This window comes from Talaromyces stipitatus, genomic scaffold, assembly GCF_000003125.1.
Source record: "Talaromyces stipitatus ATCC 10500 scf_1105507295555 genomic scaffold, whole genome shotgun sequence".
Classification (NCBI taxonomy): Eukaryota; Fungi; Ascomycota; class Eurotiomycetes; order Eurotiales; family Trichocomaceae; genus Talaromyces; species Talaromyces stipitatus.
In genome coordinates this window covers 1,813,276-1,829,363 of record NW_002990116.1, presented here as the reverse complement: position 1 = coordinate 1,829,363, position 16,088 = coordinate 1,813,276, and the positions used below count along the sequence as shown (strand labels likewise).

The 16,088-nt window shown below is 47.3% G+C and overlaps 5 protein-coding genes across 6 annotated transcripts; 2 read left to right on the top strand and 3 right to left on the bottom strand.

Moving 5' to 3' along the window:
• Positions 1-307: 307 nt before the first annotated feature.
• TSTA_117790 (aldehdye dehydrogenase, putative) lies at positions 308-1,981 on the bottom strand (the record flags this gene model as incomplete). Its single annotated transcript, XM_002481953.1, has 2 exons — positions 403-1,981; positions 308-361 (listed from the first exon to the last, which is right to left on the bottom strand). Exons 1-2 carry the CDS (start codon positions 1,894-1,896, stop codon positions 308-310), a joined length of 1,548 nt encoding a protein of 515 aa, XP_002481998.1. The 5' UTR covers positions 1,897-1,981.
• Positions 1,982-2,605: 624 nt separating this feature from the next.
• On the top strand, positions 2,606-3,758 carry TSTA_117780 (uncharacterized protein; the record flags this gene model as incomplete). The annotated part of the gene is made up of 2 exons (XM_002481952.1): positions 2,606-2,642; positions 2,702-3,758. The coding sequence occupies 2 exons, from the start codon at positions 2,606-2,608 to the stop codon at positions 3,583-3,585; spliced, it is 921 nt and encodes a 306-aa protein (XP_002481997.1). The 3' UTR covers positions 3,586-3,758.
• Positions 3,759-4,019: 261 nt separating this feature from the next.
• On the bottom strand, positions 4,020-5,885 carry TSTA_117770 (uncharacterized protein). Its single transcript, XM_002481951.1, has 3 exons — positions 5,584-5,885; positions 5,114-5,537; positions 4,020-5,054 (listed from the first exon to the last, which is right to left on the bottom strand). The coding sequence occupies exons 1-3, from the start codon at positions 5,847-5,849 to the stop codon at positions 4,194-4,196; spliced, it is 1,551 nt and encodes a 516-aa protein (XP_002481996.1). The 5' UTR covers positions 5,850-5,885; the 3' UTR covers positions 4,020-4,193.
• Positions 5,886-6,383: 498 nt separating this feature from the next.
• Positions 6,384-7,591, top strand: TSTA_117760 (dienelactone hydrolase, putative). Of its 2 annotated transcripts, XM_002481949.1 has the most exons (3): positions 6,384-6,628; positions 6,696-6,951; positions 7,000-7,591. In XM_002481949.1, exons 1-3 carry the CDS (start codon positions 6,486-6,488, stop codon positions 7,363-7,365), a joined length of 765 nt encoding a protein of 254 aa, XP_002481994.1. In that variant the 5' UTR covers positions 6,384-6,485; the 3' UTR covers positions 7,366-7,591. The 2 variants fall into 2 exon arrangements, with proteins under 2 accessions (XP_002481994.1, XP_002481995.1); XM_002481950.1 differs by having other exon boundaries at positions 6,384-6,951.
• Positions 7,592-7,627: 36 nt separating this feature from the next.
• TSTA_117750 (polyketide synthase, putative) lies at positions 7,628-15,878 on the bottom strand (the record flags this gene model as incomplete). Its single annotated transcript, XM_002481948.1, has 2 exons — positions 7,628-15,153; positions 15,228-15,878. The coding sequence occupies 2 exons, from the start codon at positions 15,876-15,878 to the stop codon at positions 7,819-7,821; spliced, it is 7,986 nt and encodes a 2,661-aa protein (XP_002481993.1). The 3' UTR covers positions 7,628-7,818.
• Positions 15,879-16,088: the final 210 nt, after the last annotated feature.

Genomic DNA, 16,088 nt, shown 5'->3' with positions numbered 1-16,088 from the left:
TACACCAATAATAGCAACTTTGTTACGGGAGTTTATAGTCATATTAATATCCCAGCTCTGGGTTGATAGGCTTGTTCCCGCCTAATTTGCGACTTATCAATCTTCCAATCTGTTCTCATGATATTCTGTTTCTCGTCCCTTTACTCTATCTAAATTGATTTTTCCCATAATCATAATTAGATATTGTTTACTTCGACCTTCGGAAGCCGGGAAAGTATATATTCTGACTTGGAATTGCATAGTTACTTTGATGCAACGGTTTGATGCTTTGCACATTAGCTTACCATATTTACAAATATAGAACTACCTAAGTATTTGAAATTTGACCAGCCTGCGATAAACGACTGCCCAGGTGAGTTGCCTGTAGCCGTTATGATATTTCTCTGGTGCTGACGCTCAAACTCCTCCCAGGTTGATATTGACGCTCTTAATATTGGTATACGCGAAGAGCTCGTCAATACACTCGTCGCGCCCAATCCCAGAGTCCTTGATGCCTCCGTAAGGGACATTTAAGAAGTGTTTACAGACGTCATTGACCCAGACAAACCCGGCCTCTACTTGACGGATCATCCGTTGTGCTGTAGCCAGATCTTTTGTAAATATAGACCCAGTAAGACCGTAATTAGTGGAGTTCACAATGCGAATCAGCTCGCTCTCGTCACTCCACCGGAGGACAGACATAACCGGACCAAAGATCTCTTCCCGTGCGATCTTCATATCCGGCGTCACATCAGCAAAAATGGTTGGCTGCACAAAGAAACCACCTTCCACTGGCGTTCCAGCCAAATCATCAAACATACCGCCACCGGTGACCAACCGGGCGCCTTCCTCCCGAGCTGAAGCAATATAGTTAAGCACTCGGTCTTGAGCCGCTTTACTGATAAGCGATCCCATCGTCGTTGTCGGGTCGGTTGCGAGGCCGGGGCGGAACCCCTTTCGGACGACCTCCACAACACGAGCGAGGACCTCGTCATGAATAGAGTCGTGCAGAAAGACCCTTGATGTCGATCCGCAACTCTGTCCAGCCCAAGTAAAGTTCATACCCGCTGCGACTGATCGAACCAAGTGATCAATGTCTGCATCCGGGAAAGCAATCAACGCGTTCTTCCCGCCTAGCTCCATGCTAGTCTGTTTCATCAGACTTCCAGCATTGCGCATAATGATTTTTCCAGTAGCTACACTGCCAATCAAAGATACTTTCCTGACAAGTGGGTGGCAGGTGAGCGCTTGACCGCACTCTGCTCCGCCAGGGAGGATGTTCACAACGCCTGGAGGGAAAACATTCTCGAGGAGCTCTGCAAGTCGGAGACAAGAAAGTGGCGCCTGCTCTGGCGGTTTGATTATGACAGTGTTTCCGCCCGCAATAACGGAGGCCATACGGGCGCCAGCGAACATGAAGGGGTGGTTTGAAGCAACAAAGCGAGCCACGACACCCATTGGCTCACGAACAGTATAGTGCAAATAATCTTCAGTTGGGAAAGGTCCCGGTAAGACCTCTCCCCGAAGCATTGGGATCAGACCAGCGAAATAATCGAGAGCATTAGCAGCACGCTCGGCGTCAATTACCATTGCGGCAACCGGATTTCCCGTGTTGTATGACTCGACGAGGGCAAGCTCGGCCGCGTGCTCACGTAGAATGGCCGCTGCACGGCGCATATACCCCTGCCGCTCGGCCATGGTGGTTTTCTTCCATGAAAGGAATGCCTTGTGCGCAGCTTCAACAGCTTTGTCAACATCGGTAGTACTGGCATCAGCGATTTTGCCAATAACCTGACCCGTACTAGGGTTTAGAGTCTCGCGACGACTGTCAGTAATAGGAGTCTGCCATTTGCCATCATAGAAAAGATCATGATGTAAAGGTAGAGCCTCTTCAATTGGAGGAAAGTTTGGCGCCATTTCCGATTGACAAATGGTTATCGACTAAGAAAGAATCCAAAATAAGCAGGAACCACTAAAGGGCTGAATTCTCAATCAATTGTTCGTTTCTTTTTCTCCAGATAAGATTAGCTTTTACATGAATTTATAGTAAGAAGTCTAAATACACAAGTCAAAGCTCCTGTGTAAAATCGCTTGCAGCTTGTATAACTACTATATACACTAACCATTTGGGGAAATGGGTGTCTTAGAAGATCAGCGAGAGCTTAAGAACTCGGAAGGATGTCGATTTCAAGAAGTTCCGTGCACTGGCAATATTTCACCCCACACAGGCCGAGCGGAAGAGAACTGAAAGACGCAGCGCCAGTACCAGCCACGTATAATGTTTTTCTAAATGCTGTGATAAGGGTTCTACAGTGCATACTGATTGCAATGCAACAGCTTCTCGCCGAGCGGAATGTAGCCCGTACTAGGGTAGAGCACTTCGGATTTAGCATATCCGATAGCGGAGCCGGGCGGAGCCGAAGGCTTTTCTGCAAAGCTTGTTCTCCGCCAGACCCACACCCGAAGGTTTTCGGCTCTTTTTCCAGGGTACTCCGTAGATTTCTACGTTACTTACTAGTTATCTCCGCCACTAACGCAAAATGGAAAATCAGATAAGAAAAAGACGAGAAAAAAATGCGATACAAGTTTGAAACATGATAGACGAGATGCGGGTAGGGCCGAAAATATGTTGCACGGCATGTCCCCTGAATGCGCGCTCTCGAGTGTGTGGTGCATATGAATGGTGATTCGATTCCCAACCAAGGAAGCCCTCAAAGTATAGAATTGTTGTCGTCGCTGGAATTCCACACCTTGTATCGATATACCATGACACAGAAACACAACTTCCCCTCCAACAACAAGGACACACTTCACCTCCCGCGCATACTCTGCCTTCATGGGGGTGGCACAAATGCTCGCATTTTCCGCGCGCAATGTCGTGCCCTCGAAAAAGCCCTTCGTACTTCATTTCGATTGTGCTACGCCGAGGCTTTATTCCCATCCCAACCTGGACCCGATGTCACGGCCGTCTATCGTGATTTTGGACCCTTCCGCGCGTGGATCGATTCACCGGACGCGAACCCGGTGACCATGACTGAAGCACTGCAAATTTCGATCTGCAAGGCCATTATGGAAGACGATCAGCGCGGTGCAACAGGACCCGTGGTTGGCCTACTCGGATTTAGTCAGGGCGCAAAGGTGTGCGCCAGTCTCATCTTGGAGCAGCAACTTCTTGGTCGGACGTTTGGAGATCACAGTCATTTGCCATTCAGGCTTCCCCAATGGCGGTTTGCGGTGCTACTGGCTGGGCGAGGGCCTCTGGTGACTCTGTCTCATCTGTCAGTAGGCGCAGATATTATGCAGAAGATGGCTCATCTCTGCGAAAATGACGACTCTTCTGGTCTTGATTCTCAAGAAAATCTCGGAAACGTCATTCTTACTCGAGAATTAATCCAGGTCCCAACGATTCACGTTCATGGCAGAAAAGATCCAGCATTAGATCTACATAGAAAGCTTTACTATGACGATTTCGATCCGCGATATTCAAAAGTGATGGAATGGGACGGGGCACACAGGGTGCCACTGAAGTCGAAGGATGTGGCCACTTTGGTGAAGGAGATCAACGTGCTATGGGCATCAGTGTCTCATTCTAACGTCCAGGGATAGCAACTTTTGACTAGAAATTATTGTTTTAGACTATTATAGACGGTTTTAGACTAGATATCCTTTCCTTGCTTACCTTTTCTTGTACCTTTCCACTTCGCCGCTATTGCGTTCATCCTGGGACAGTTCCTTTTTCAGTGTACGTAGGTGGAATGAATCTAATAATATACATTTTCTAAACCTCGAGGACTTTACAGCAACCACAAGCTCTAATCTCCGATACCATTCAGCACGACATTTTTTCATGCCATTTGTTCAACAGAAACTGCCGAGTAGAAGGAGAAGCAACTAGGAGAAACACAATAAGCTTCACCATTCATACATATGTCGAGATATTAAAGCACCGTATATTCCTACCGAAAAAGTGTTCTCTCTACACAGATACACATGGCGATAGCAATAAATCTTTACACATCCCTATCAGTGCAGCTTCAAATAACTAGTCAAATCATCTATTTTTTTTCGATGCAAAATATATTGGCACAACGTGCATTTCTCAGTACTGCTAGCCCAATGTAGATAATATAAGGCGAACGTATCCCGAGAATAGAGAAACGCTCAAATATCTAATGCTTCTATTAATTTTGCTTCTATTTGCAACCGATCCAGAACTAGTGGCCGTGGCCTTCAATAGAAGGTCTCGACCATTTGCCGCGAGCCCGGATCCGCGCTCCATACGCATAAAGCACAAACGGAATTGGTATCAAGGCGATTGCAATGAATCCCAGTAAGCTAGAAGCCCAGGGAACTCCTAACTTACGGTACATGATGGCAGCAAATAGAGGAAAAGTACCAGCGAGAACACTGCGCATGAAAGTATTGACGGCAATGGCACTGGCGGAAAAGCGAGTGAATGTGTCCACCAAGTAGTTTAAAGCAGCCTGGAAAATCGTGAAGAATCCAAGACCCTGAAGGACTGCTCCAATAATTGGGCACAGCCAGAAGACATGCTTGGGGCTTGTCCAGCCAAGAATAAACAGTCCGGCGGCGAAGCTGACAGAACCCAGCATCATGGGAGGAAGCCGTGCCTCAGGAACGGCTCTGTTGCCATTCTCGATATACTTCTTGATGTAAAACTTTTGGTTGAGTATATTCGTGAGGGCTCCTAATACTATGCCTACCAGCATACCCAAGAATGGAAGGTTTCCAACAAGCGAATTCCAGCCGCGACCTTCTTGGAACTCAACTGGATAGGAGGCCAAACTCAGATAAAGAATGCCGTAGACGAATGATGCGTAGAGTGCAACAAAGAAGCAGATGGGCGTTACTAGGAGCCGGAACGGACGGAGCAGATATTTATTGGCTATGTCACTAAACTGGACATCGATCTCTTCGTGACGCGCGTGTAAAGCCCAGTTTCCAGTCGCAATGCGGAGACGATGAGCTTTATACACCAGTAATGTCGGAGCGTAAGTCTCATCGATAAAAATAACGGCAAGTGTAAAAGTTGTGATCTGTAGAATACCTGTGATCTTCAGATATAGTCAGCTAAAGAAAGCAGAGTGCACTTTTAAGGGAAAGTGTAACATACATATTCGGTCCATCTCCATCCCAGGTAGCTATCAACAATCGCTCCACCGACGATGGGACCCAACATCGGTCCTCCAAGAAGGGCCATTGCATAGGCAACCATCGCCCCACCACGTTGTTTTGGAGACCAGATATCAGCAAGAACACCACCAGAATTGGTAATGGGAGCACCACCAAAGAATCCCGAGAAGAATCGAGTGATCATGATGGTCTGAGTATCCTTGGCCACGGCGGTTCCAAAGGAGAACATGATAGATATGAAGTAAGGCGTCAAAACCACTCTTTTGCGTCCATAAAACTCAGAAAGAGGCGCAAACAAAATTGGCCCAAGCCCGAAGCCGAATAGAAGGAGTGACGTGCCCAGTGTCGCGGTGACCTCGCCGATATCGAACTCCTTCTGGATGCCGGGGATAGCGGGGGAGTAACTTTGAAATCGTTAGCAAAGTGGTAGACAACGAGTGGTTAACATACACAGAACTGGCCCAGGTTGCACCCATAGTAGTCATTCCATAGAGGACCGTCGTTAGCGCCTTCTTCTTGAAGCTCCAGTTCATAGGGCGATACGGATCATCTGGACCATCAAAATCCACGATGCAACTATTGTCTGACTTGCGGTCGCCATCTGGGTGCGTAAAGGTAGCTGTCTGTCCAGGTTGCCGAAGTCGAAGTCGAGAAATTAATGATTGCCGGAGCTCCTGCTTCGGTGCAGGTTCACCTGCCTCCAGATCTTTCGACATATTTCGATCTTCTCAGTGTCCGGTGGTACCTGAGGGTAAAAGAAGAAAAACGTACCATTGTCATCATTATAAAGCCTAAGCCGAGAGAATCATAAGCATCGAGAATCTCCTTATTCCTGCTGCAAAATTGCCCGATGCTCTTTGCCTGCCAACGATTTTCGTAGCTCCGAGGCTCTAAATCCGAGAGTCTCGGATATGTTTACGTCATCCAAAGCCGTTTGATAGTTCGACCCTTGTCTGCATGTCCCCACTCTCAGCGCCATGTCCCCACTTATCCTTCTCCCTCTAGGCTCTAGTAGAGCAAAAGACCCACTCTTCGAATCGAATCGCGGTTCGAGACGGGAAGGCTTACTCAACTTCGGCAACTGGATCCGGGCTAATAGGTCTTCGGAGATAAAGGTTTGTTTCTTTGTGTCTAGTCAAATCCGAAGAAATGCTTGTTTTCTCTGTCTTGCCGTATTACCCGGCCGAGGATCGGATTTGAGAATAGTGCCATCACAACATGATCCCAATGAGACTTTCAATTCCTCTTTCAACTCGAAACTTGTATGTTCTCCTAATTGTAAAATATTTGTTTTATCTTTGCTTATACAGACTACACCTAGGTCGAATCTCTTCTGAATTCAGTTGTTCAAAATGGCATCACTTCCGTCCCAATCTTGCTGCTACCAGGGCTTTAGGCACAGTGGAGCGCCGAAAGGAACGCTGTCGATGGTGAAGGACATAGAAGTCTATACCAGCTATCCTCCGGACAAGTCAACCGAGTACGGAGTCTTGATGTGCGTTCTCCCTTCGCTATCATAGAATGAGTTTCAAGTCTAACAGAGCTCTCCAAAATATGTAAAGCTTGACTGATATAGTTGGTCATCGCTTTTCTAACGCCCAAATAATTGCTGATCAGTTTGCCGAGAATGGGTATTTTGTAATGATGCCGGATCTTTTTCTTGGTGATGCTGTCCCTTTAAACAAGCCCGGTGAATTCGACATGGGGAAATGGCGTAGTGGCGCCTACCATCCACAGGGCAAGAACCATCTCCCAGAAACCGTGGATCCCATAGTTGAAGTTTGTCTCTCCGAGATGCGCTCTAAATATCAATGCAAGGTATGAATCTGTCCTCCTCACAATAGGTAACAACTCACAAGAGGACAGAAAATTGGTGCTGTGGGTTATTGTTTCGGCGGTAAATACGTCGTTCGACATCTAATTCCTGGAAAGATGGACGTGGGCTATACTGCACATCCATCTCATATTGACGAGAGTGAACTCAAAGGAATTAAAGGTCCGCTGGCCATTGCAGCTGCAGCGAAGGATAATATCTTTCCAGCAGAAAAGCGTCATGTTTCGGAGGAAATTTTGCAGGAAGTTGGTTTTCCATATCAAATCAATCTGTACAGTGGTGTCAGTCATGGCTTTGGGGTCAGAGGGGATATGAATGCAGGCGAAGTGCGATATGCCATGAGAAGTGCGTTTGTACAGGCAGTGGAGTGGTTCAACGAGTATATGAAGGAAAAATAAACCCTACTATCTACCTTCTGAGAAAGGGAATCTTTGTACTGAAGAGGCTGTAGCGATGTGGCTCTGGCCTACGAGGGGTAATGTGTCACGAATATGCAGCAGACATGGATGATGAGGCCTAGTATCCGATTCCTTAGACGATGAAGCCATAGTAGAGGTTCTCCAATCTTGACTCGCAAAGTAACCTAAATGATATCGTTCACCTAGCCAGTCAGGGTTTGTTTTGTCTATGAAATTTTTTCTAAATGAGATGGAAGCAGTATCTTGAAGGTTTCTTCTCAATAATAAACACGAACTTATACTGAATATATTCAGGTCATATCTTGATATTCTAAGTGATGAAACTAGGATAGACTAAGAACACGAAAAATTACAAAAAAGCTATCCAACGCAATATAGTAACTAGTCTCAGATTCCACGCATGCCTTCCAGGGCTTCTTATTCACCGTTTAATCAGGCAACAAAAGAGATACTCCTCCAGTAAGAAATAAACTTTCGCACAAGGTCTGGGGTTATCGGCCCAACAGCTCGGAGAGATGGGGAATGCTCCCGACTCTTTGTAGTATCAAGTAACAGACCACCGACTGACATGCGTTCAAAGTCTTGTTCAAAGAAATCGACTAATGCAGTAGCAGGATTCTTATCTTTATCTGTAGGATCTTCTGGGAATTCACGCACACGAGCGACCCAATCTTTCAAGGACAGGCGATTTCCACGTGGGATGCCCAAGGCATCTGCCAGAATGGGAATCATTTCTTGCCAGGGTTGAGTAATCGGGTTTTCAATGTGATAGACAGGGTATGGCTTTTCAGTGAAGAGAAGATCGACTAGGGATTTGGCGACATCATCAACAGGGGTCCAGGAGAGCGGTCCATGTAAATCAGGAAGTTGTTGGATTGTCTGTGCCGATTTGAATAGGAAAGAAAGGTGTTCGACTGGATTCCAATAACCTGAAATCTTAGATCCACCGACTTGTCCCAATCGTACAGTCGAAACGCGGAATCGGTGGGGGTATGTGTGCAATGTTTTGTCCAGCATCAACTCGCAAATATATTTAGCATCACCATATCCGATGGGAAGAACTGCATCAAGCGGCAAGCGGTCTTCGGGAACACGGATCTCTTGCTTCCAGAGTGGATAGTGACCTACAGTCGCAATGGAGGATATAAATTGGAATCCAAGAGGATCACCCCCGCCGAGAGAAATGTCGCGAGCAAACTCGATCAAATTGCGCATGATGCGAAATTGAGCCTCAAAACCTTGTACTTGGCGCTTGATGCTCATAGGCCAAGCATTGTGAATAATATCTGTAGTAGATTCCAGCAAAGAAAGGTACATTTCTGGCGATAATCCAAGCTGTGGCTTAGAGAGGTCAGTTTCGTAGACTTGAATTTTTGCAAGACTCTCATCAGACAATTGTAAGCCTTTCTGGGCAAGGGATTCTAGTTGCCTTTGGCGCGCATCGAGCTTGCCACGACGGTTCAGACAAATAACCTTTGTGACGAAGGGCTGTTGAGCAAGATGCGCAACGACATGGGCTCCAACACTGCCAGTACCCCCTGTGACAAGCACAGCATGGCCTAACGACTTCCGGTTTACCCTGATAGCTGGAGAAAGAAGGTCGACTCCCTGAGTATATTTGTGGACAAATTCATCCACAACACTTTTTCTGTCAAGCTCTTCGGGCTTTTCAGGCTCGCAGGCGACGGCAATGATGACTTTGTTGATGCTATTTTCTGGCAGATTGCCATCAGACCAGTCTACTCGCCCGAAGCCTGCAGCCTGCAAATCTGTCTTCCAGCGCGCGGGTGGGGTTAGAGCATGCTTGCGTCCATCTGCGAATAGCCACCAGCCTTCGAACAAACCAAAGATCATGTCAATCCAATATAGGGGCTCAATCATCTCCAGCATCATGAGAATTCCATTCGGTCTCAAAACTTTCCTCAGCTTTTTAGCCGATTCGACAAGGCTGACAGTTGCATGGACAGCATTGCTCGCCACAACCATATGCTGCGTTCCGAGAAGATCTTCCGCAGGTTCCTGCTCAATGTCGTGTGCTCGGAATTTCATGAAGGAGGCATACTGTTTGAATGTCTTGCGTGCTCCTGCTACAAGTGATGGTGCCAGGTCCGTAAATGTATACTCAACCGGGCAACCAAGTCGAGCCAAGAGAGGAAGGAGCCACTTCGATGTTCCTCCTGTGCCAGCACCCATCTCGAGTATCCGCAGTGGCTCGTTTGAGGGGAGTTTAGCAATAAGTCGTATGAGGAAATCTTCCATCTGTCGGTAATAGCAAATGTTCATGATCCAGTCACCGTAAAGCCCAGATACGAGTTCTCGTCCTTGAGCGCAGCCGAAAATTAATTTAATACCATCAGTCTCGCCGCGGAGGGCTCGGTCAAGATTGGAACCAACGTAGAATATCAACTCATTCACGTTTTGGTACTGGGGGTACTTCTGTCGCATTTCCTGCATTAAAACTGTACTGGAAGCCGTCGGATACGGAGTCTGTGTTCGCTCAATGGTGAGACCTGGGCCACCAATCACCTTGATCAGTCCAATTTGAGTCTCCAGCATCTCTGTCAGACGTTCTATAAGTGAAACATATTCAGGTCGGGGCGTGAACAGCGTCATAGTATCACCAGCTTTAAGTGTTCGAATTGATGAGCCCATTTTTTCAAAAGCTTCAAGAGTGTGTAAAGCGCATAGTAAAGTCTGTTCTGGTAACACCTGCTCGACATATCCGCGACATCCGGTGGCAGTTATGAAGCTATCTCCAGCTGCTTTTGTCTCTTTGAAGGCTGACAAGATGGTCTCAACAGGAATATTAAAGGATGTCCCGTTCGTCAAGGGAACAGCTTTTGAAGTTGTCACTTGCGGCGCGGAAGTGATGGTAGATTCAGCAACTTTAGGCGCAGCAGCTCCAGGTGCCGTCTGGCGAAGGTCGTTGATTGTCATATCCTCGAGAACAGTGGATTCGTTCAGATTTAAGCCAAACTTTTCAACTAGTTCTCCTCCTAGCTCCATGGAGAGCAAAGAATCCACTCCCAGCTCTTTCAATTGAACGTTTGCCGATATTTCACTAGCATCCATGCCGAGGCTTTCAGCAAAATATGCGATCAATTCCGCATTATCAACGACAGCATCAACAGAAGCATCACTTAAGTCCGTTTCTGGGGTAGATGGTGTGCCATTTTCGTCATCATCATCAGAAGATAGGTTGCTAGTTTCGCTCCCTTCCATGCCCACTATCGATTCGACAACACGAACTAGTTGACTCATGGTTGTGACATCGGCTACATCATCCAAGGGAACTGAACACGAGAACACGCGTTCAATCTCTGTCACAACCTCCATGGCCATTAGAGAGTCAACCCCAATATCGGCTAGCTCACTGTTGATGGTGATCTCTTCTGGTTCCAGTCCCACCAAGTCCGCCAGGATCGTAATGAGCTTTGGCAAAACATCTAATTTGGGGTTTCCCGGACGTTTTTTCTCTTTTTTCGGAGCAGCCGCTTTGGGTATAGGTGTCTGCTGAGAGGAAGATTGTGTTGTATTTGTTGATGGTGGGGGAATTGCCCTGGACTGGGCGTTGGTCGCCAATGCTGTCTCATCGCGGGTCAATCGAGTAAGCAGTTTTGCCAAACCTTTTCGTGGTATTCTAACAAATTGAAAGCCCAAAATTGCCTCAATGAGTTGACCAGTCTTTGGATGGAAGACGAAGATATCAGACAAGCAGGAGTTCCTGCTAGGTCCCTTGTGGTAGGCTAGAACATCATAACTGTCAGGTCTGCTCGTCGGCTGGATATCAGGAGAGCGGATCCACTTTTCGAAGCCTCGTGCAACGTATAATTCTTCTGCATCATGTTCCGTCATACAGTTCAACCAGATACCGACGACTTGAGCATAGGCATCGGACAAATGTGCATCAAACCAGGTCTTCGGATTGTAGGCGCGTACCACTCTCCCCACGGAGTTGTTGCCATGACCAATCAATCTCTGAAGTCCTCTGTATTGCTCACCATAGTCCACGATATCAGCGAAAGTCTTGTAGATAGTGCGTCCCTGTAGAATCTCCTCGGCTTCGGTGCTGTGCAACAGTTCGACACAGCGCTTGTGGCCAGTGAGTAAATCATAGCGGGTTAGATCAAGCTTGGTTTGCTCATCCTCCATTGGGACAACCACCAAGGTACCAAGGGTGAAAGTCACACCGGCATCCGCTTGCTTGTTTGAAGGCATTTTATCGTTATCAAGGCTTGTGCCGAAGAACCGGAAACGCCAGCTAATTTTACTCGGCTCATCAGCAAGTTTCATATCAAGCCATATGGACTGTGATTTATCGGCACAGATGGGTGTCTGGTTATCGACGTTATGGATTTGAGGTTGAACTTCGGACCCAATTCCCGGTACCAGGGTCTTAAGACCCTCAATAGCGATGTCCATTTGGACTGTCGCTGGGCAGATAGGCGCAGTATATACAATAAGATGCGCCTTCATGAGCTCCTGGTACTCACGGTTTTCGGTGTTAAGTCGAAACCGGGCGTGCGATTTATTTGAATCTTGGTATCCAACGAAGCTCAAAATAGTATCTGGTGCCTTGTCTGTTCGCTGCCCACCGGCGGACATTGTGATAATCTCAGGTTTGGGCGGCTCTTTGAGCTCAAGCCAGTGTCGGGATTTCTCAAACTGATACGGAGGCAGTAACAGAGGTTTGTAATTTTCTGTTTCCACAAAGGCTTGCTTCCAGAAGCGAACATTCAGTCCAGCATTCCATAGGCTCATAGTAGCGTCGATAAGGTTATCCAACCCTTTGTCTGTCGTGATGCTCATGGCTTGGAAATGTCTTCCTCCTGAACCTCCCAAAGCTCGGCTGGCCATATTGGTGATTGTAGAACTCGATCCAGCCTCGAGATAAATTGCGTTGGGGAACTGGTTATCAAGTCTCTGTAAAGCGTGATGGAAAAATACTGGGTTGCGCATATGATCGGCAACATACGAGCCGGGGTTGTCTATGAGCTTTTCTGAGCGTGTCTCTGTAGAACGTTCCAAGTGAATAGTACCACGCTCCCTGAAATTTAGCTCCTTGGTAGCTTCGGTCAGCTTATTTCGCAATGGTTCAACAAGGGTTGAATGGAAGGCATTGGTAACATCAAGCCGCTTAGCTTTAATGCTGGCAAATTCTGGGCTTGCCTGTCGAGATGTATCTAGCGCATCAATTGCGCGCCTTGGACCAGCAATTGTAAAGCTTCTAGGGCCGTTGTAGCATGCAATTACTGCGACTTCGTTTTCAGGAAGATTGGCATTAGATGTAGCCAAGAGCTTTTGCACAACATCCAAGTCTGCTTCCAAAGCCATCATACTACCGCCGTCGGAACCCCAGCTATCTCTGATTATTTGTGCACGAGCAGCAATCATACGTAGAGCATCATCAAGAGACAAGACACCCGAGACACAAAGCGCTGTCAGTTCTCCGAAGCTATGGCCCAGAACAGCGACGGGTTGAGCACCAGCATCAATCCAGCTTTTGGCACAAGAGTACTGCATGGCGAATAGACTCAACTGTAGAGTGACGATGTCTTCTATTGGACCTTTTTGGAATATTGCTGGGAAAATGCCTCTCAATCCCAAAGCTAGACAGCGACGATTGCAGGAGTTAAGATGTCCACGTAAGAGAGCGACGTCCTCATATACTTGACGGCTCAGTCCTATGAATGTTGAAACCTGCCCACCAAAACAGAGAACTAGCGGCCGTGTTGCTGGACATTCGCTAGAAGATGTCTTTGAATCGCCCTTTACATACTCCTCTAACCGCTGCTGAAGTTCGTTGGTAGATTGGCAGGTGAACAAGAGCCTACGAGGAAGAGAGCGATTGGACTGACGGGACACATTAAACCCAAGGTCCGGCAAAGATAGCTGCCCATGATTTGCTTTGAGGTACTTCAGGAATTCCGCTGCATATGCCTGAAGACTTTTCTCGTTCAGTGCACTAAACCAAAAAGGCACTCGTTCCATCTCATTGCCCCCTGGAATAGTCGTAGTAGCTCGTGGAGCTTGAGTGATAACCATTGAAGCGTTTGAGCCTGATGCGCCGTAGTTATTGATGAGCGCAGCACGGAAAGGCGCATTCCACTCGGTTAGTTGCCGTGAGATTTCAATCCCATCTGCAGGGGTCGCCTTCGTGGCTGGATTCAAAGTATTAAAGCTAGCTTGCGGTGGGATCATTCCCTTCTGTATCATGAGCAGGACCTTGACGAGCGAAATTATTCCGGATGCAGACTCGCAGTGCCCCACGAGGCCTTTTGCGGAACCGAGAAATAACTTCTTTGTACGCTTTGACCCTCCAAGCGTATCTCGAACACTCGCATACTCTACAGGATCACCAACTGCTGTACCTGTGCCGTGGGCTTCGACAACGGTGATATGGTCTGGTTGAAGGCGAGCCTTTTCAATAACTGACTGAAACATATCAGATAATGATGGCTTATTTGGGACCACGATTGGGGTGCAGTTCTCATTCTGCTGAACCGCTGTCCCAGAAATAACACCCAGTATTTGATCTCCATCAGCAAGCGCAGCACTCATCTTCTTCAAAAAAACTGCTCCCACAGCTTCACCACGGCAATAGCCGTCAGCTTTACTGTCAAACGGCTTACACTGACCTGTCTTGCTCAGAAAAGACGCGCCTGCTAAGTTTTGGAACCATAGCGGACTTGTAAGAATCTGGGTTCCACCAGCTAGTGCCGCTGTGCATTCACCTTTTAAGATAGCTTGACAGGCCAGGTGTACTGCGACCGCTGAGGAGGAACAAGCAGTATCAATAGTTAAGGCAGGACCAGTCCAACCAAAATAGTGACTAACCTTGCCTGCAATAAACCCACGCAGATGGCTAGTGGCTGTGAAAGCATTTGGTGCGTAACAAGCGAGATTGTTCTCATAGTCAACAGCACAAACACCCATATAGCATCCAATACGCTGATCTGGGCCTGCATTGTGAAAATACCCCCCTTTTTCAAGGGCCTGATAAGCGATCTGTAGTAGTAAACGTTGCTGTGGATCCATAGATTCGGCCTCTCTTGGTGACTTCTTGAAGAATTTGTGATCGAATTTGTCGGGATCATTTAGGAAATTGCCATACCACTTCGTTTTCGGGTCGCGATCGCGATAAACAGTGTCAAAAGTAAATCGCTCTGGCGGCACTTCCTTGTGCTGTGAAATTCCCTTTGAAAGGATTTCCCAGAATTCTTCGAGGTCATCTGCTCCGGCGACCTTAATTGACGCCCCAACAATGGCAATGTCGTCACCCCTTGGGCGGGGAGAGGATGTTTTCTCCAGGTCTCCCATATAAAAGACCCGCGAGTCCAGGTTCTGTAAGATGGTCGGTGGTACACAGCGTTCTTGTCCAAAAGAAACTACCTTCGCGGTAGTGCTGACCAGAGTGGAGGCATAGACTGCGCTAACCGTCTTTTGCCATTCTGGAGGATTTACCAGAATGGACCATAAGGCCATCGCATGCAAAGGTCCTTGGTGGACATGTGGCTCACTGTCAAATGACCGATTCGGGAGCACAAGAGCTGTCTTTTGTGTGAATTGGAATCTCTTGTCGATGTCGCAAAGTTTGATCAGTTGATCAACCTCTGCTTCATGCCCACTCCAGTGGAATCGTCCTCGAAGACCGATTTCTGTTGTAGTCAGTCCAGCGGAAGCTAGATCTTTGCGGATTGTGGCAGTCTGAGCGGTTGGAATGGTAATTGTTGCTCGATTCTGGTCATAATAAACTGAGATATATGCCTGGTGAAGAATCAATTAGAACTCAACATACAGTCTAGATATTTCATGCATGTTGTCCAACTGCCTGTTCTTACCTCTGGATTTGCTGCTAGAATTTCCAGCAATTTCTCCTTCTGCTCTTCAGAATGCCACAAAGCCGCGGTTGACTGAGACGGCCCATGAGAAGTCGATCGATCACGAGCATCAACAATAAGTCCTATCAACATGGCCAAGCGAATAGCAACTGACCCGTACCTCTCTAGCTGTAATCTCGTCCTGCTGCTTGATACCGCTAAGGAGCTGAGAAGTCCTGTACATAATCCCAGTGTCTCGCAGGTCTCCTGCTGTCTTTTAGAGAGCAAAGTATCGTCCTGATAATCATTGGCAGATATGAGATATTTCATATACTGACTCAGATGCAGTATAACGACTAGGGGGGTCAGGATAGTGTTTGGTAATGCTGACGGATCCAGCGAATTCGGTTGATGACCGGAGTCGAGCCAGTCATTTAGCTCCTGCACCGCAGAAAAAGCCCATTCTTCGCTGCCTTTTAGATGGGGAACATGCTGTAATGCAGTGTTCAGTGCGCTTGGGAGGTCTGCCACCGTATGGCGAATCCACCTGAGGTATTCCTCTTTCTCTAGGCTTGACCGGATAGCATTGAATGTATTTGCATCAAAGGATAGCGACTGTGACCCAAAAAGGAGGACTGTCTCTCCCCGAAAATTCGATGCCAAGGGATCCATGTTGCATGCGGCTCGAAAGAAGTTGAATCTATCCTAGATGCAGCTGTTGAACTAGAGGAGGAAGAGAATATTGCTCAAGACAATATTTTCAAGATTTTATCCGAACTTTAAACTAACTACTTGGGTATTTATTCACAGCTTCCTGGTCGGTCCATCCATAGATGTGGTTTACTATCTCTTCCACCTCCGTTCCAATAACGACCCAAGTAT

Excerpts from the sequence above, each read along its gene's own strand:
- TSTA_117770 (XM_002481951.1), bottom strand. The coding sequence starts at position 5,849 with ATGTCGAAAGATCTGGAGGCAGGTGAACCTGCACCGAAGCAGGAGCTC. Across the intron at positions 5,538-5,583 it reads GCAACCTGGGCCAGTTCTGT|TTACTCCCCCGCTATCCCCG; the intron begins GTATGTTAACCA and ends ACGATTTCAAAG. Across the intron at positions 5,055-5,113 it reads GATGGAGATGGACCGAATAT|ATCACAGGTATTCTACAGAT; the intron begins GTATGTTACACT and ends CTATATCTGAAG.
- TSTA_117760 (XM_002481949.1), top strand. The coding sequence starts at position 6,486 with ATGGCATCACTTCCGTCCCAATCTTGCTGCTACCAGGGCTTTAGGCAC. Across the intron at positions 6,629-6,695 it reads ACCGAGTACGGAGTCTTGAT|CTTGACTGATATAGTTGGTC; the intron begins GTGCGTTCTCCC and ends AAATATGTAAAG. Across the intron at positions 6,952-6,999 it reads GCTCTAAATATCAATGCAAG|AAAATTGGTGCTGTGGGTTA; the intron begins GTATGAATCTGT and ends ACAAGAGGACAG.